Below are 20,129 nucleotides of genomic sequence, written 5' to 3'. Positions count from 1 at the left end.
ACGCCCAGCGCCGGCCTATTTTTAGACCACTTTCATTACTTTGTCTTTCTTCCAGGACGAAGAGAGGAGCCGCAGTATTATGGGATGCTGTGGCGATGAGAGCTGCCCCTCCCACCGGCAAGATCAATACTGAGCATCAGCACACACACACACACACACACACACACACACACACACACACACACACACACACACACACACACACACACACACACACACACAGATATGATGATGATTTGAAGATTACAGACTAAAAGTACTTAAACTGGTGTCCGACCCACAGCCATAGTTTATCAAATGTGACATTCAATATTCGTCCATTGTGATGCCGTCAGTGAAAAGGAGCACGAGGAAAACAATTTAAAGATCAAGTTTTCAGTGTTTGTAGGGAAGAAAAGTGGGCTGAGATGGGATCCCTGCGGGACACCTTCTACACTCTTCCTGTGACTCCAGGAGCTGCACCACGGGGCTGACTGCAGCAAGATGTGGTTTCACATCAAATTTTACATGAAAACCAAAGAAAACAGTCATTCTAAAGTTTGAATGACACTTAAATGCTTTTAATTTAAAAGACCAACATTTTATCTAGTTCTCTTCTTCAAAAAAGAAGAAGGGATGGAGATTGGGACTTTGACCAAAGAACAAATGTCTAAGTGGAAACAAACATGAAAAACACAGTGTCGGACCCTCAATGCCACGTAGCCCCACATCAGTTATTCAGACTATGTGTCTTTAATTGTCTTAAATCTTGATGATTATTTCTTGCAGCTAATTAAACCCCCAAATCCAACAGTTCAGAAGGCTAGAAAATTACCTTTGACTGATTAAAAAATGAAATTTACGGTAAAAGTTGTCTTGTTGCACATTTTCTGTTTGATGTTGTGTTTTTGGGATTTTGAGTGTGTCTGGATTTCAGGCTTCTTGACTTCTCCGTCTGACTGGTTGTCCATGTCCTGCTGTGTTTCACCTTAGTGAAATTCTTCAGTCTGTACGAAACAAATCTACAAGATCAAGTTTGGCATGAAAATTGTGTTTCTTGGTCTGTGAACGGATTAGATTCTCCACCTGTGTGATTTCAATAGGCGGTTCGTTCATATTTCCAGTCCGATGCTCAGGTGGATTGATGGAAACAACAGGAGGTAATTTCGTAATGTTAAGGCTCTGTTGGGATAATTCTATTAATAAATAATAAAGTTATTTGACATTTGAAGAGAAAGCAACATGAGGAGAAGTGGTGTGACCCGTGGGCTCTCACGGGATTTAAAACATGTTCAAAGATGAATCAGAGTGTTTGTTCTCTGGAGGTCTGAACCAGACGCTCCAAAACATCTCAGTGTGGAATCTGAGAGCTGCCTGCTAATTGGAGGGTGCACAGCTTTAATGTGTGTGTGTGTGTGTGTGTGTGTGTGTGTGTGTGTGTGTGTGTGTGTGTGTGTGTGTGTGTGTGTGTGTGTGTGTGTGTGTCCCACATGCCTGTTTGTAATAACTGTTTTCATAACTCCAGTGACATGAGTGTTTCTGCAGAGTCAGCTATTAGCACAAAGCGTTTGTTAACGTGTGTGTGTGTGTGTGTGTGTGTGTGTGTGTGTGTGTGTGTGTGTGTGTGTGTGTGTGTGTGTGTGTGTGTGTGTGTGTGTGTGTGTGTGTTGGAAACTTACTTCTGAAAACCTTTGAGAACTTGTGAGAGAACTTTGAAGCAGTTAAGTTTTTTGTTTGAAATCTGAAATGATTTTTTTTCCTGGCTCTGGGAGGTTCTTCTTCTTCTGGTGTCCCAGGAGAAGAGACGACGTGTGTCCCACCCTGGGACTCTCGTTCCAGGGTCAGACGTCCTCTGGGAAGTGAAGCATGTGACCTCTGCAGAATCCATCCTTCTCTCGGTGGTTCCTGCCAGTTCATGACAACATTCTGAAGGTTTTGAACCATACAGTTCCAGTGTACTCTGGAGGTCATGTGGACTTTACCGCCCCCTGCTGGCAGGTGGTGCAGTGACTCCTCTTCTCAATCCGGGCATGTCTGACTCATCCTCTCCTTCCTGCTTCATTTTATGTTCACTCACAAGACTTTACTCCAGGTAAAAAAAACATTTCTCTTTGTAGTGTCACACCTTCCAGCGCCGTTAGGCCTGTTTATGGACTGCATTGTCTTCAAAGATGCTCAAGACAGCCACTGGAAACTTTTCTGAAAGTCTGCTTCGGCACATCAGAACCACACGGCCCTTTAGCTTCGTTGCATCACTGATAATGTGAAAGGAGAAAACGTCTCTGAGAGGGGGCCCCACTGGGAGGTCCCCATACCATATTTTGTTGTTGTTGCATGAATTTGCATCTCTTTGTCACATGGTCTCTTTCTGTTTTTGTGGTTGCCTTGTGTCTCTTGTGCATGGGCCGACTGGCTCCAGCTCCCCGCAACCCTGGAAAGGACAAAGCCGGTCAGAAATGGAAGAGTATAAATAATCAGAAACTGTCTTCAAATTTGTTCTTTTAAAATCATCATACCTTGAAGTCTGAATAATCGGAGTGTTAGGGATAGGCTATACTTTAATTAGCACTACTACCATGGAATAATTGTATTAACTGCATATTAGGCCATTATTGAGAGAAGTACACCAAGGTTATAAGAAGCTCTGCTAAAGTGTAAACATACCCACACGTTCTGGAGAAACCAACACACACTCACTAGTGTTCCAAAACATACTGGATGTCAGCTCTTGGTTGGCAGCTGACATCAATATCAAATTGTCCAGTTAAAGCTATAGTGCGTAACTTCGGTCGCCCTCTAGCGGAATTCTGCGTTCTTACAACAATAAAGCCGGCGCTTCCACATGACGTACGCCAAAAAAAACGTTGCCAAGAGGCTTCAGAAAGTCGCCAGATTTAGCGAGAAAGTCGTCAAGTTAGCAACACTGGCCGGCCCGCATCGGTGCTCGGATCACTCGTAGTGACGTAGCACCGGAGGGATCGTCTCTGATTGGTTGACGCTCAGCGGCAGCGTGTCGAAAGTTCAGTTTTCCCAACTCTTAAAAAGCGACGCTCACGACGCTCCTGACGCCGGGGACGAGCGTCGTAGGGCGTCAACGCTCGAAACGCTCGAAAAGCGACGCTCATGACGCTCCTGATGCGCCGCCCCGCCGCCCGCCGCTCCACGACGCTCGTCCACGACGCTCGTCCACCATAGACTTTGCATAGAAAAGCGCCGCTCACGACGCTTGCGACGCTTCCGGTGTGAACGCACCATGAAGAACAAAGCCCAACCTATGTGTCGGGGCAGGCCCAGCCCAGAAGAACATGGAATAAAAACTCTGTTTCATCAACAATCAGGATCCTTTCGGGGCGAAATACTTCGTATCTTTCCCTAAATGGTAATAATCTGAAGTCAGTCGTTTTGGCATTCTTTATACCAAGCATAGAATCAAGAACCGGGTGGAGTCGGCGGGACGGAAGTCCTTGGCTCCAACAGGAGCAATTAGATATTATATCTCATCAAGAAATTCTAGTCTAAATGTGATTAATTCTTCAGAAAGTGATTTAATGTTCACATGAAATCCAAATGAAAGAGCTGCTGTAGTTCCCGCTTCGGCCAGCAGAGGGCGATGTTTATTGACTCTGTTTTTCTATTGATCAAATGAAGTGTGACAACAGGAAGAAAACTAAAATCTCTGGAATTGATTTGCTTTCTCAGCTGATTTCAAACGTGTTTTGATTCGAGATGAAACAGAGTTGAACAAGTTTGAGAGCTGAAGTCCGACGGAGGGAAGCTGACCTGACGGAGGGGGGTTTTCCACCGGTCAGCGGGGCGGGGGTCACTTCCGAGGATTGTTCCAGGGGGGCTGGAGGAGGAGGAGGGTCAAACTGAACCGTGGCATAAAGTCACATCAGAGGAAAATCCCTCTGATCCTCCTCAGGCTGAATACAGTCACTTCTTACTTCTCCCTAAACCAATGGAGGCTCTTTGCTTGTTCTGGAAGAAGGAATAGTTAAAATTCAAACGTTTCCAATCATTTTTATAAGTCCAGCAATAAACCACAGAGTACTATGAAACTGTAAATGTGGCAAAGAGTTTAAAAAAAAAGTTTCAAAGCTGAGAGAATTTGTTTTGATGTCTTCATGTCAACCAAACTGTGCCACTTCAAGAATACACAGTTTAAAATAAAATTTTAAACACAAAGAACACAAAGAACCACAAAATACACAAAAACAACTACAAAGACACATGGAGCAACCATAAAGAGACAAAGTGACCACACAGAGAAACTAAATAACTGCAAACAGACACAGAACAACTATAAAGAGACACAAACACGACTACAGAGATACATAAAACAACTGCAAAAGAGACGAGGAGACGTGACACAACTACTGAAAGACACTGAACAACAGCAAAGAGACACAAATCAGCCGCAAAGACAAATGAAGCGTCCATAAAGAGACATAAATCAACAACAAAAAGAGCCAGAGTAGAGCCACAAAAAGACACAAAACAGCCAAAACAAAAAGACAAAACCACATCTCAAACGTGACGAGGCACGGCAAAGAGATCTGAATGATTTGCTAATTGTTTTCCTCATTTTGGTTGTGAATGAAATTTCTAGTGTAGTTTTATATTTTGGTTGGGGGAGGAGGGAGAAGCCCCCCCCCTCCTCCTCCAGCTGTTTAAAGGCGGGTGGTGGGCCTGCAGGCCTCCTCCTGAGCCCCTCCTCTCTCTGTCTGTCTCTCTCTCTCTCTCTCCTCCAGCTGTTAAAAGCCCGGTGGTGGGCGTGCGAGGCCTCAGTGTGCGTCCATGATGGCGGTGGGCGAGCTGCTGCTGGTTCTGGCGCTCCTGGTCAGCGCTCACTGCGAGGTGAGGGCCCGGGACCCCGAGGAGGAGGAGCAGGACAGGATCCTGAGAGGAGGGGCGAGGTTCCCGCCTCCTCACCCCAAAGCCGCCGACGGCGATCCGGCCCGGACCGGGTGAGTGGGACCTGGCAGACGGCCATCAGCCGCCCTCTGAGAGTCAACTCGTTTCTCTCCAATAACCCGGACTTTGCGTCCCGTTTCATTCTTCCAGCTCCACCTTTGTGTCAGAGTTTTGGTTTTCAGGTTCACCTCCTCGGCTCGTCTGAGTTCCGCCTGTTGTGCCATTTTGCGTCCCTCTCTAGCCGTTTCCTGTGCGCTTGCTTTGGCCCCCTGCTGATAAGCATTCTGTCTCTGTGCTTGTCTTATCGGCCTGTGGTCATCTTACTGATGTCTTCATCCGCTTGCGGCTCTCAAAAAAAAAAAAGGAAAAAGAAAGAAAAATTCTTAAGTGAGGTATTCTGGAACATAGGTTCCTCTGAGACCATTTTGCATCCCTCCATTCTGTCGTTGGTGCTGATGGCTCTTTAAAGCCCTTTGTGGAAAATTTAAGTCACTTTGAGACAGTTTTAGGTCAGTTTTACATTAGTGAGTATTTTGCATCCCATTTAAATGACTTCAGATCTCAATTTACTCTTTTTCATCGTCTTAGTCTCAGTTGTTCGAGTGGGGTTGTCATCATTTTGCATCCTTTAGCTGTGATTTCCCTTGACGCGAATCCTTTTCTTTTGTGGTCTTGTATCATATTTTTCCAGTTATATCGTGTTTCTCTCGGATCCTTTTGATCAGAAACAACTTTTGAACTATTTGGATTCCCCTTTCAGCATTTTTACAGGATTTTTTACAGTTCGTTTCTATTCTTTATCACTCCCCGTGACTTTAAGGTCTTCTAACCACATTGACATGATTTCTTCTCATTTTGTCTGTGGTTTTTGAAGATTTTGTGTCCCTTTCAAGTAATTTTCCATCAGTTTCTAAAAAGGTTCATGCTTGGTTCTATTCTTGTAGGATGCTGAAGGTCGTAAGTTGCATTACATCTGGAACCCTTGTTATTTATAACCTTTTATCTTATAGCTTTACGCCACGTTGTATCCCCCTTTAGCAGGTATAATCAGCTTTCGGTGTTCCATGCAGCTTTGTGATTATTTGGCATCCCTGTTCTTGTGTTCTTTTCAAACCTTCCTTTTGTTTGATCTCTTGTTTTTTTGTCTCACTCTCACTCTTTTGCATCCCTTCTAATAATTTTTCACTTGATCATTTTTCTGACCATTTTACAGCGTTTTCCACCATTTTGTGACAAATTCACACAATTTCATTTTTTGAATGACTTTGTAGTTGTTGTTGTTTATTTGTTTTCCTGGGTTCATTTTGCATCCCTTTACTAAATGTTACCATTTCTGATGGTAATTTTACAATCGCACAAGATCTTTTTTACATTTTACTGTATTTAAAATCGTCTGGATGCTTCTGAAGTCATCCAGCTGTTTCCAGACGTTGCAGAATTCTGGGATGCACAATGAGTATCCGCTAACTTTCAATCAGCGGTTCCTTTGTGGCAGATCCACGTTGCTTCTCTCTGACAGTCCTGCCCGTCATGATCCTTCATTTTTCTGCCATGTTTAAACTGTCTGGTGAGATTTTGCATCCCCTGAGGATGACTTGCAGAACTTTCAGTCGGTTCATGTGTGTTCATTGACTTTTTGATTTAAAGTTTTTTTCCCCATTTTGATTCAGCATGTGCATCTTTTGTGCTCATTTGGTATCCCTGGACTCATTTTTCATTCCTTCTTTATTTGTACCATTTTGCGGCCACTTTTCCCATTTGAAGGGAAGCGAAAAGCTGTAAAGTGAACATGAGAGACGAGAACCGTGGAGGAACAACATCACCCTCAAATTCCTCGAGAGCAACTTCCTGTTTCCTGTTTCCTGTAGATCCACAGGAAACAAGGCACAGGAAGAGGGAAATTTGCGCTAAGTAGGCTGAAACTCAAACGGCTGAAGCGCCGCACGCACAGATACACACACACACACACGCACACACACGTACGTACACACAGACAAACTCACACGGGCAGTAATACATACAAATGGAGACACACACATGCAGGCAGAGCCAGACGTGTTATGACTGCCACCATGTGTTTAACAGGCTGAAACCACCCACACAGATCAACACACCCTGAAATTACACACACACACACACGCACTGATGCGCCCTGTCATCCTTTGAAGGTAAAATGATTGTAGTCTGCTGTCTGTTGTGAAACGCTGAGGAGATGTGATGGAGATATTTCTGGAACGTTCTCAGACTAAATATCCCGGTGAGGGCTCCTTCATGTTCCCTGAGCTGTGCCCATGTGGCTGCTGTGTCCCTGCTGTGTGCAAATCCAATGATAAAATCACAACCCCCAACCCCGCACCCCTCAACACACACACTCCTCAAAGTGTGTGTGTGTGTGTGTGTGTGTGTGTGTGTGTGTGTGTGTGTGTGTGTGTGTCAGACATCAGAGGTCAACGGTCAGCCTGTTGTTTAATCCCTGACAAAATGGAAGCAGAGGAGTTCATCCCTTCTGGACGACAACGTTCGACTGAAAACTTTCGTTTTTCGAGTTGATTTTCACAAAAGTGCAGAGAACATCAGAGAACACCCAAGATCTTTCAAAACTGACAGTCTTCTTTGTTTTGGTCCATTGAAAGACATTTGGTCGAGACGTTTGAAGACGTTTAGTACATTTTCACGTAAGTACAGTTTATGAAGCGCTTTCCACAGATAAAATCAAAGTTCTGTACAGAGCGAGGGAAAAGACATGCATTCATTTCAGTTATCAAACATTTATACGGTGAATATTCAGCTTAAAGCTTCCCTGATCTAAAATGTCTGGAAGATCTTTTTGAAGGTGTCCAGTCCACAGATTTTAAAGTCAGTCCGAGATGTGACAGGAAGCCGGTGGAGGCTGGAGAGGACAGGCCTGATCTCCTGGCTCAGGGGTGTCCAACCTACGCCTCTGGAGCCACATGCGGCTCTTTAGTCCCTCTGTAGCGGCTCCATAAAGCCTTCACGACATGATACGCAAATAAACATTTACCATATTTTTATATCATTATATGATCCATCGTTCTTGGTACAAAAGGGATTCAAAAAAGGTTCAAGTAAAATTGGGAAAAATAGCAAAAGCGAGGGGGAAATGATAGAACAGCTTAAAAACACCTGAAATGTCTTCAGTTTCTCAGAAAATGAAATATGTCAGATAAAAAGCAAACAAAACTGTTTAAAAAGAGGTAAAATGGCAAAAAACAGCAAACATTTCAAAACTGTCAAACAGAACCCCGAAGTTTCTGATGCTGGGTTTGACAGAAGAACCCAGAGAACCAGGGTGGGTTCTAACCTGGGGGGTCTTATTGTCAGGGGCAATGATCAAGGTTTCTGTTTCACTTGAATTTATCGGCAGGTAGTTTGGAGAAAGAGTAATTTGGAGAGTTTTGGAGACGTTTGGAGACATCGAGGCCTTGGAGAGAGAGCGACTCCTCAGACTGCAGTCAGTCTTATTTTTCCTTAAGTTTTAATTTTTATTTGGAACAAATTCAGCACAGAGATAAAAAATAAAGCTGTTTAATCCACATTTCCTGTTTATTCTTATGACTGCAGTCAATCTGAGCTCTTCCCTTCTCTTCACTTTGTCTCCGGAGCTGAATCATCTCCTCCCACACGTCTCTTCTGTTTATAGTTTTGTAGTTTGTTTGTGTCACCCTCGGGATTTTTGTGTCTCTGTAATCCTTCTTTGTGATTTTTGTGTCACTCGGTTGGTGTTTTCTGGTAGCTGGTCTCCTTTTTTGGTCTTTTTGTGGACATTAATGATTTGTTAGTGTCTCTAACCTCTTGTTTTTTTTTTGTCCCCACATAGCTGTTGACATTTTTAGCCATTTTTTTCCATTTCTTTATGGAGGCTTCCTGCTTGTTCAGATCTTTGTTTCTGTAAAAACATGATCTGAACACGATGTAACTAACTGAAGAGACAAAAATACTATAACAGACAGACAAATAGCTGTAAAAATATCATTAAGCCTGGAACCTGTTCCTCCCTCAGCTATCTCCACAGATCCAACTGGGCTGATCCAAAATAGGTACAGGTACTTTTTAATATTATCTACAACTTTTCCACCTCCAACTTGCCCAAACCACAGATGTCTTTGGACACAGAAAAAAATCCTTTGATAGAACAGAGTGAAATTACCTGTTTTACAGGTATTTACCTTCAAACAGACTTTTATTTCCTGGATTAAGTTGCTTTATTTATCACCCATGGCTTCAGTTTGGACACTTTTTGTCTCCATTCGATGGGTTGATCTTTCAGCTCTTTGCTTTGGCTTCTGTCCGTCGCTCTCCGCTCCTCCGACCCTTTAATTAACAGAGAATGATAATACAGAGCTTAAGGTTTCTCTTTATTTGTATTGTCTGTGTTCCTAGTCTGACTTCATCTGGGGAAATATCAGGTTATAATTTGATTTCAAATGACAGTGAAATAATCCCGCTGAATGCTGCTGGAATAGAAAACCCCACTGCACATTTTGTCCCTTCCCGTTATAACAGCTATGTTTTCGTTGCATTTTGGGGCGGAGTTTTGTGCCAACATTGCTTACAGGCACTGAAAACATGACTTTTAGAAAACTGTCCCCAAGGTGGAGCTTTTCCGCTACGATCCGACTCTGCCGTCGTGTAAACAGGCAAAAACGCAACTTCTTGAAAAGGCTTGTGTTCTGGCCACGCACCACAACTTTACTACAATGGGTCTTCTGCACATGCTCAGTAGAGGGACAATAAGAGCAATGTTTTCCTCCAGAGTGTCATGTTACCCGGTCTGTATTCTCCTGAAATTGGCTTTGCCTCACGTTTGACCCGTGTCCATGAAGACTCTGTTTGAGCCAGTCAAATCAGCGGCAATGAATATCCTCCCGGGTTCTGTTTCAGTGCCGTCCAAGATGTCTTCCTCTGAAGGTTTTACACAAATTGGAGAGTTTGACTTGAGAGAACGTGGCAGCCTGGTGGAACGGCTTTGCCTCCTCCACTTCAGGTTTTATCAAAGTGGCCTCAAGGTGAGGCCTTTCATCCGATCCCCACATGGCAACCAGCAGACTGTCACCACACAGGCCAGGTCACATGGTCTTGTCTCTGGTCAGCAGATTTGAAAAAAGGCTCTAAAGAGCGTGTGACAGCAGTAAAGGTCAGATCGAGGGCTGATCGCCACAGGAAATGACATCACAGGAAATGACGCCAGGGTCTTCCTGAGTCCGTTTATTCACACATACAAACAAAGGATGTACAGTGATATTTCAGTGCGACATTCCCTCCAGATTTACCCTGCTCACAGACTTCCTGCTCCGTACAGGGATGTCAAACACAAGGAGGACCCCGGGAGGGTTTCACTCCCCACGCCATTTGGAGTCCCCACAGAACCTGACATTTTTGTGCGTTTCCATTAAGTAAAAATATGTCGTACGTGCTGCTGCTAAAGCAGCCCAGTACTGAAGGATACTGCTCACTGTGATAATTCTCTGAACCAGTCAGTGTCTGCAATGAGCGATAACATTCCTCACACTGGCCCACCATCTAGGGTCAAACAGACCTGACCTACCCTCAAAGAGATGCGCCGGCGCCAAATGACCCCAGAACCAGAAGTGGGCTGAATGGATGCAAACGAATAAAGCGGTGTGTGTGTGTGTGTGTGTGTGTTTGTGTGTGTGTGTGTGTGTGTGTGTGTGTGTGTGTGTGTGTGTGTGTGTGTGTGTGCAGGTTGCCCATGCAGCAGGTCTATGGGCAGAATCAGAAGGTCTTCAGCGGTCTGCTGTGGCACTGCTGTCTGGGACACAGAGGACACCACTATGGAGACACAGGTGGGTCACAGTCACCATGGCAACAACGCAAAAATCACACATCAGTGCTAAAACCAGCAACTGTAACACTGCTACTGCTGTAACATGATAATAATAAGCCAGACTGAGTGGGTCCCTGAAGGTGTTGGGCGCTGCTTGTGGGTTCTTCGTTCCGTGCAGATCGCCTCGATGTTTAATCCCTGGATGGTGGCTTTCTGCTCTCACTGGGGTTTTCATTGCAGTGTCCCAGCATCACCCTCCCGCTGAGAGCTCGGCCCTGGCTGCACGATCTAGACCAGAGAGGATGGAGATCCGGGGTCCAGGTAACAGATTTCATTCATCTGGAGAGTTCAAACACTCACAGACTTCATTCCAACCGAGAGAGAGATGAATCAACACAGATTATTCCACTTTACGTTATTTTGAAGTAAACAACATCAGTTCGATGTCTCTCGTCGTCAGTTTAACTCTTAAAGATCAGATTTTATGAAGATAAAGTGAATGTATTTACAGTATGAGTGACGATAAAATGATTAATGGGAATACACTCGAGAATAATCAGGACAGCAAAAGCTTCACTCACTCTGATCTCTGAACTCTGAACAGCAGAGCTGCAGTAAACCTCCTCCGATAGTCTGAGACTTTTTTACTTTATTACTCTGACGCTTTGTTCCCTCGTTTCTCTGACACTTTCTTCCTGAGACACTTTGTTACTCGGACACTGTGTTTCTGAAGGCAAAGTATTTTTCCCACAAGTGAAAACATGGAAGTGTTTTCGGAAAAGAGACCAAAATACGCTTCTAACCTTTAGAGGCTCCATTTAACAAAGAAACACACACACACACACACACACACACACACACACACACACACACACACACACACACACACACCTCCCACCCCTGATTGACAGGACTTCCTGTGATTGGCCTAATTAAAGCATCTCAACAACAGGAAATCTTTATGATGTCAGAGCTGAGTCATCAACAAAACTTCATCGACTCTTCTCACAGAACAGAACGTGTGCGTGTGCATGTGTGTGTGTGTGTGTGTGTGTGCATGTGTGTGTGTGTGTGTGTGTGTGTGTGTGTGTGTGTGTGTGTGTGTGTACATACCTTATCCTAAGCCAGGAGGCCCCAAGTCGAGTTTCGTGTTCATTTATTTTCATACTTGACACATCGTCCGTAACCTCTGACGTCTGACCTCTGACCTCTGATATGTGACCTGTGACCTCTGACCTGTGATCTTCCTTCCTCTGTGAGCTGATGACCTTTGCCTCTGTTTCTGTGTCAGGGGTTCAGGCTCGCCTGCAGCTCAGTGACACCAGCGGCGAGCAGAACGACGACCACCGTGTTCATCAGCCTCGTTATCTTCATTATCAACAGCCACAACAACAACAGCCACAACAACAACAGCCACATCAACAACCACCACAGCCTTATCATCACCCACAGCAGCCATATCATCACCCACAACAACAACCAAATCAACAGGCACATCAACAACCACATCAACAGCCACAAGAACAACCACAACAACAACCACAACAACAACAGCCACCACAACAACAGCCCACACCCCCCCAACAGCAGCAGGTAGCAGGTGAGTGCACACACACACACACACACACACACACACACACACACACACACACACACACACACACACACAGAGTGAACTTAAAAAAAAACGTCCCCGAAATATCGTCAAAATACGGCAAATTGTCCTGTTTTCATACAAAAACCCTGAAAATATAAAGATTTGTAGATTACAGAAAATCCATCCTGCAGTGAGGCTGGATGCAGGATGGATCGGTATGCAGAGAGAACAGACTCGCTGCAGTGGGTCAAGCTGCAAGTAAAACATCCAGTGGAAACAGTCCGTTACCATGAGGGCTACTGCCTGTGGATCCAGTCTGGATCCAGTCCAAAATGGGCTTCACTGCTCCACCTGCTGGTTGTGCATGGTTCTACAGGACGGACTGCGTGATGTTAGCATGTCCGACCGTCACTCAGGAGAACAGAGGAGTTCTCAGATGTTCTGCAGATAGCAGGAGGAGAACAGAGGAGTTCTCAGATGTTCTGCAGATAGCAGGAGGAGAACAGAGGAGTTCTCAGATGTTCTGCAGATAGCAGGAGGAGAACAGAGGAGTTCTCAGATGTTCTGCAGATAGCAGGGGGAGAACAGAGGAGTTCTCAGATGTTCTGCAGATAGCAGGAGGAGAACAGAGGAGTTCTCAGATGTTCTGCAGATAGCAGGAGGAGAACAGAGGAGTTCTCAGATGTTCTGCAGATAGCAGGGGGTTGTGGCTTCAGTTTCAGCTGCACTTTGACTTCTTCCTGTCACATAAACATGTTTTCTGCTATCACTGAGAAAATGTTTCTGCTGACCTGTGAACCTTCCTCCCACTCCCACGCCCACGCCCACACACACACACACACACACACACACACACACACACACACACACACACACACACACACACACACACACACACACAACCCTCCCACTCCTGATTGACAGGATTTCCTACACAATCCTCTGCAACAGGGCAGAACATTTCAAGACTGCTTGTTTTAAAACAATTGATTCTGGACTTTCCGTTGGATCCAGTGAGCCAGTCACCCGGGGTGAAGCTTCTGGGGTGTGTAGTCACAGACTAATGAATGTACGATGGCTGTGTGGTGGGGGGGTCCGAGGGGGTCCGGGGGGTCCCCGCTCTCCTCCACAGAAACAGTCCAGACTCCAAGCTGGAGCCCGGCTGAAGCTCCGCTGCCTCTTTCATCTCGCCCTGCTCTCATTAGTCCCAGAGGTCAAAGGTCAGGTTACAGTGAGGCCTCGCTGCTACAGGGAGGAAAAATCAAATGCGTCCCGTCAGCTGGCAGCGTTTCTGTCTAATCAACGTCAGGCTGATTTACGGAGGCCGGTCCACCCCCTTCCTGCTCGCACAAAAAAAACAAACGTCCCTCTGCCGGTCTGCTTCTAACAAGCCTTCAAAACGTCGAACCTCAGGAACGAGCGGGGTTAGTGACCGGATCAAAGGTAATATACAAACCGTCCTCCAGCAGCACCCAAATAACAAACTCAAGTAATCCAGGATGGAATAATACAAGATCCAAAATTCCAAAGTATCTCATGGTTTGTTTTTGTAAAGAAGGTATGAATGAATCTGCAGATTCGCTAATAATCAGTGTTCACATGTGTCCACTAACAATTACACAACAAGTTTAAATGACAATAAGTTCAGTAAACGTGAACATTTCCCGTCCTCCATCAAAACACTCAGATGTCTCAAACCAACATTGATTCACGTGAGTCTGCATGATGGGATCAAACCAGTCACCAACAAGCTCGCACATTTCAAAAAGCAGTGTAAAATCATTCAGAAACTAAATCAAACCAGTCAGAAACCAGATTTAATTAGTCCTAACTGGTATAAATCAATTAGGAAGTAGATCAAACCTGTCCTAACCAGTACAAACCAGTCAGAAGGGAAATTAAACCAGGCAGAATCCAGACTCAAACCACTTTCTATTAGAATAAAGCCTTAAAAACCCTGCTTGAACAAGTTACAAAGCAGTTTTAAAACCAGTCACAAACTAAATTAAACCTGTCAGAAACCAGATTAACCAACCAGTGTAAACCCAAACCAATGTAAATCAATCACAAACCACATTAAACCAGACAGAAACCACATTAGCCACCAACTAGTTTAATCCAGATTAAACTCATATGAAACCAGATTTAACCAGTCACAAACCAGTGTAAACCGGTCTGAAACCATTTACAAACCAGTTTACACCAGTTGAAACTAAATTAAACCAATGAGAACCCTGCTTACAAACCTGTTGAGACAAATATTGACAAAGACAGTTTAAAAATGGAACAAATACTTAAGAAACCAGGTTGAAAGTGCTTTAAATTGGATTAAGCTAGTTTAGAACAGATTCAGACGCGAGTCAGAAGCTGTTCAGAAGCTGTGAGCAAAGGACGTCCTCAGGACTACCTGAGAGCTGTAGAGACCTTGATACAGCAGCATAGCGTTTGTGAAAATTGAAACTTGGCAGCTGAATGGTAGACTTGGTGCTCAGTGCTCTGGTTCTCGTGGTTCCAGCTGGCGATGGCCCGGGCGCCACCCCGCCTCCTTCCCCAGAAGCCCCCGACGTGGTGACGCTGGTCATGTCCCAGCTGCAGCCGTTCTTGCAGGGCTTCAACCGCTCGCTGGAGCAGCTGAGCCTCCAGGTGAGCAAGCTGAGCTGGGATGTGGAGGAGCTGAAGAGCAGCCAGTCGGGGGCGGGGGCGGAGCAGCTGGACCCCAGACTGGACGAGGTCTACGAGCACGTGAGGACGATGCGCTGGCAGGTGGAGCAGCAGCGCGCCGAGGTGGACAGCAGGCTGCACTCCCAGCATGCAATGCTGCACTACAACCTGACCAGCTTCAAGACGGACATCGACATGAAGCTGAAGCGCCACCAGAAGATGCTGCAGGTCAGAGGGGGCGGAGCCTCCAGGCGTGAAGGTTTCAGGGTCGATTAGTTCGTCATGTTTCTAAGGAGTGCGCTTCGGTCACAGCTCAACCTGCAAGCCATGAACGCCACTCTGGCTGAGCTGAAGCAGGACCAGGACTGGGGCCAGGATCGGGACCGGGACCGAGACCAGGACCGAGAAGAGGACCGGGACCAGGCCCAGATCAAGGAGAAGCCGGATTCCTCACCACCAACCCAAAAACCACTGACCTCCTTCGATACGTCTGCTCTCTGGCAGGCCATTGAACGACTCGACAACAAGGTTGTCAACAACTCTGTGAAGGTACCCATGATGGATGGATGGATGGATGGATGGATGGATGGATGGATGGATGGATGGATTGATGGATGATGAATGAAAAAAATTGTTGGATGGGTGATGGATGGTGGATCGAAGTTGGATGGATCAACAGATGTTGAACAGTCTCCTCATCAGACTCGTTAATTGCAGGTCAGCGGGCTCCTGGAGGATATGGAGGTGGTGTCAGGCGGCACACAGCAGCTCCGGCGGAACCTGAAGGACCTGGAGAGATGGGTCAACCAGACGGCGAGACGGAGCCAGGTGCTGTTCATGGAGACGGGGCTGGAGGTGGAAGCCGCCAAGGTGGCGGTCCTGCGGCGGGTGCAGGAGATGGCCGTCAACCTGAGCCAGCAGGGCCAGCGGCTGCAGGAGATGGGGGAGGACTTGGACTACGTCTTTCACGCCCTCTACAAGCACAACACCTCCACTTCCTGTCACTGCCAGGACCTGAGAACTGCCGTGGCCCGCCTGGAGAGGGGCGTGGCCAACGTGACCCAGCTGGCCAATGAGAACCGGCGGTCCCTGGAGGAGAGTGAGGGAGGGGTGGGGCAGTGGGGAGGAACCAGTGACTGGGAGGAGCTCCAGCACACCCTGTGGCAGGTACGACCCAACCTGCAGGAGGCGCCGCAGACACTGCACCAGGCTGTCATTCTGAAGCCTTCAGTGGGCGTGGCCTTATTGTAAAATTTTGACCAGTTAGAGGTTAGAGAGGCTCAGTGGAGAGACAGGACAGAACTTTAATCTGTTTTTTTCATATGTTGTCATTATTTTCCAATCATTAGTTAGTTTTTCTCTAGATTTGCTCGCTTTACTGGATTTGGATGTTTTCAGTGACACTATTTTTAGGTTTTAGCTTAAAAATTTATTTTCGAAAGTTAAATCTTTTTTTTTTAAAAACTGAATTTTCAAACTCGATGAAACATTTGACCTCCTCTCTCCGTGTGGACCTCCCAGGTGAAGGAGTCCGTGTCCTCAGAGCAGACCAGGACCAGGAGCCTGGAGGAGGAGGTGGGCCGGCTGAGGGCCTCCTCCTCCCTCCTGCAGGAGGCGGACGGACGGCTGGAGGCGCAGATGAAGCTGCTCTCCGCCTCCTTCGCCTCCCTGCTGAAAGACGCCATCCGGCACAGCGAGGTGCTGGAGGTCCTGCTGGGGGAGGAGGTGCTGGAGTTCCTGGACTGGCCCCTCCAGGACCAGGAGGCCCACTCCATCCCCTCCCTGAAGGAGCAGCTGCTGCTCCTGCAGGAGCAGCTGAGGCCCGTGCACGAGGAGCTGAGAGGAGCGCACAGCGGTGAGAAACCTGTGCACTCACAAACATACATGCACTGTTTTCACAAATCAGTGATCAAGTGAGTGAAATTATGAAGCCAAACTTCTTCAGCTGTGTCGGTCACATTCTGATGTGACGACAGCGCCACCTGGTGGCACCTGAGGGAAACTACCGGACAGGAACAAGATGGAGAGAGGCAGGAATGAAGACACACATCTCTGAGAAATGACCTTTAAATAAAGTGAAGTAAAGAACCACAGAATGAAAAAGACTCAATCAGTGAGGAAGTATGTGTGTGTGTGTGTGTGTGTGTCTGGGGGGGGGTTCCTTCAAGGTGGGTTTTCTTTGCTTCACATCTCTTTTCTCGTTTGTCCTCAGGAGGCCGAGGGGAGGTGCCATCAGCTGACCAGCCGTCCTTCACCTCCTCCTCCTCGCTCGCAGATGATTGGTCCCCTGGTGGGAGGAGGCGGAGCGTGGGGGGAGTTCCGGCGAGGGAGCGTCAGCAGCTGCTCCCGCCGGGGGTGCAGCGAGTGGGCGGAGACGGCAGTGACCTGTGGAAGCTGGAGCAGGCGGTGGAGGAGGTGCAGCGCCGCCTGCTCCACCTGGAGGAGACGCCGTGCTCCTGCCCCGACGCCTCCTCCCAGCAGGCGGCGCCCCCCAGCGACCTGGAGGCCAAGCTGCTGGAGGAGGTGACGTGGCTGAAGAGAGGCCTGGAGGAGCACCTCAGGGTCTTCAAGGACGTCTTCAGCAACGCGGACGTGGTGGCGGCGGCGAACCAGCCGCTGGAGCTGGACCAGCTGTGGAGGCTCCTGAGGAGCAGCCAGGGGAGGAAGGAGGGCAAGAAGAGGAGGGCAGGAGGTGGGGAGGCCACCGAGAGAGCAGGAGGACACACTCGGAGCAGGAGGGAGGCCACAGGTGAGTCTGGACATCAAGGCGGACTCTAAGAACCTCCATGGACATCATCTTGACTCTTCATGACTTTTTTCCCTCCAGGTGTTTTCAGCCAATCAGGAGGCTCTCTGCTGTTTGTGGGCGGAGCTCCTCAGGTTGACTCCAACGGCGTTCTCCGGTTCCAGCCATCTCTGAACCGCGGCGGTGTCTACTCGGGAGGCGTCTTCGTGGCTCCGTCAGACGGCGTCTATCTGATTGTCCTCAGCTTGGACATGAGACCAGGCCCCGCCCATCTGGTCCTGCGGAGGGGTGGAGCAGGGGGCGGGGCTCCGGTGTCTCTGCAACAACGAGAAATAAAAGAGGCGGGGCCTGTCAGCAGCACGGCTGTCCTCCCACTGAGAGAGGGGGAGGAGCTAAGGCCGGAACTGAGGGCAGGGCAGTGGGTGGAGTCAGCGGACAACCTGTTTGTGGGGCTGCTGCTGCACCAGCTGACCACCTGAGGGCGCCGTGGACTGGCTCGACCGGGGCGCCATTTCTGGATTTAAAGACATCTGAAGGACCGATTTAAGGTTTTAGATTTCACTTCTGTAAATGCTGCAGAAAGACAAACTGACCTCACCTCTACAGACATTTACTGTCACCGCTACGCAACAGACCCGACAGCAGCACACAAACACACACCCAACCTGACTCTGTCTCCTCAGTTAACCACACAAAATTTCTGCCATGTTAAAATCTGATTTACCCCAGTGTTCAGGAACTAGTGCCTGTGTGAGTTTAAGTAAAGTATGAAGCTGTTGTTTCAGTAAAGTAATCCACAGATAGTTACCTCCTGAACTCAGAGTTTAATACTTTATCTGTGAAGAAATGAACTGAAATCAAATGTGTGTGTGTGTGTGTGTGTGTGTGTGTGTGTGTGTGTGTGTGTGTGTGTGTGTGTGTGTGTGTGTGTGTGTGTGTGTGTGTGTGTGTAAAACACTGGTATATCCATGTAAAAACACACGGCATGTATTTAAATAAAGATGGCTTTGTCCAACTTCTTCTTCCTCACAGCTGCCTGTGAAGTTATCGTCATGATTCGTCAGTTTCTGTTCAGCAGAAACTTCTCAGAGTCAGAGGGTTCTGCCGGCCGGCCTGCTGACTGGCTGGCTGGCTGGTGGATTGGTTGGTTTACCGGTTGTCTTGCTGCGTATGGATGTGTGTGTGTCACTGGCCCTTTAAGAGTGAGGCGGCAGTGAGGAGGAGGAGCAGAAGGAGGTGCTGTGTGTAGAAACAGGTGTGAGCACAGACAGGATGGCATCATTCAGAGACATCTTTTGCTGCCTGTGGACGAGGCGACCGAGATGATCCCAGACTGAGGAGGAGGAGGAGGAGGAGGAGGAGGTGCTGCTGCAGGTCAGTCCTCCAGACATGGGCGAGAGACCTCAGCTTCACTAACAGAAGCCAGAGGCATCGTTCATCTGAACCTTCTGATAGAAATAGTGTGAAGCTTTGTCGTCCAGGGGAAACATCTCCCTCTGTGTTTTGTTCTTTATTCTCTGTGGTTGTTGTTTTATGTGGCTGATCTGAGTCCTGCAGATGGACTGAGGAAGCCTCTGGGCTCGAACTGTGAAGCGAGTGAGCTGTTTATCCGTTAAACCAACTATACCTGTCTTCGACTAGCTGCCAGTCGTATCGATCATCAAACTGTCTGAGTGTTGTCTGTCAGTCTGTCCATCAACCTGCTCCTTTCAGCTTTCTACGGTTCTGATGTGCAAACTGTCTGTGGAGCCACTGAGTCAGTGTGTCATGGTTAAACAAGTGTGTGTGTGTGTGTGTGTGTGTGTGTGTGTGTGTGTGTGTGTGTGTGTGTGTGTGTGTCATGTGACTGTAAGGGTAAACAGAGCAGGTGCACAACAGGTGAGGATGATGTCATACAGGAAGTTGACAGTGAAATGAACTCAGGTGTGTGTGTGTGTGTGTGTGTGTGTGTGTGTGTGTGTGTGTGTGTGTGTGTGTGTGTGTGTGTGTGTGGAGGGGGGTCAGCGTGCGTGTCCTAGTTTTCACACTGCAGTGGCTTTTTGTCCTCACTTCACTGAGCACTTTGTCTCCTCCATCATCATCGTCTTCATCATGAGGAGCCGCTGACAGGCGGTGTTTAATCACCAGTGAGTTCTCAAAGCTTCACTCATCCACTGGGCGAGTTTCAGACTGATGGGAAAGTGTGATCAGTTTTAAAACTTTCTGCTCAGACTGAACCCCTGATCTGCGGTCACTCTGTGATTTTGGACATTCACTGATAATAATTTTTGTTAACTTAAAAAAACCCTTCACAGGTGAGAAAAGTTACGCCGTGAAGTTACGTCAGTAACTAGTAATACACAGGCGTAACAAGAGAAACACAAAACTACACAGAAAAAAAGCTAAACTGAAGACTTCAAAAATAAAACATACTTAAGAGACAAATG

At 47.2% G+C, this 20,129-nt stretch overlaps 1 protein-coding gene across 1 annotated transcript; it reads left to right on the top strand.

Moving 5' to 3' along the window:
• The first annotated feature begins 4,752 nt into the window (after window positions 1–4,752).
• mmrn2a (multimerin 2a) lies at window positions 4,753–18,732 on the top strand. Its single transcript, XM_030106331.1, has 10 exons — window positions 4,753–4,946; window positions 10,618–10,718; window positions 10,940–11,020; window positions 11,991–12,299; window positions 14,812–15,185; window positions 15,270–15,506; window positions 15,675–16,124; window positions 16,479–16,812; window positions 17,170–17,706; window positions 17,785–18,732. Exons 1-10 carry the CDS (start codon window positions 4,777–4,779, stop codon window positions 18,180–18,182), a joined length of 2,991 nt encoding a protein of 996 aa, XP_029962191.1. The 5' UTR covers window positions 4,753–4,776; the 3' UTR covers window positions 18,183–18,732.
• The last annotated feature ends 1,397 nt before the right edge of the window (window positions 18,733–20,129 follow it).

The sequence above is a fragment of the Salarias fasciatus genome, chromosome 13, assembly GCF_902148845.1.
Source record: "Salarias fasciatus chromosome 13, fSalaFa1.1, whole genome shotgun sequence".
Taxonomy (NCBI): domain Eukaryota; kingdom Metazoa; phylum Chordata; class Actinopteri; order Blenniiformes; family Blenniidae; genus Salarias; species Salarias fasciatus.
This window is presented reverse-complemented; position numbering and strand designations above follow the sequence as displayed.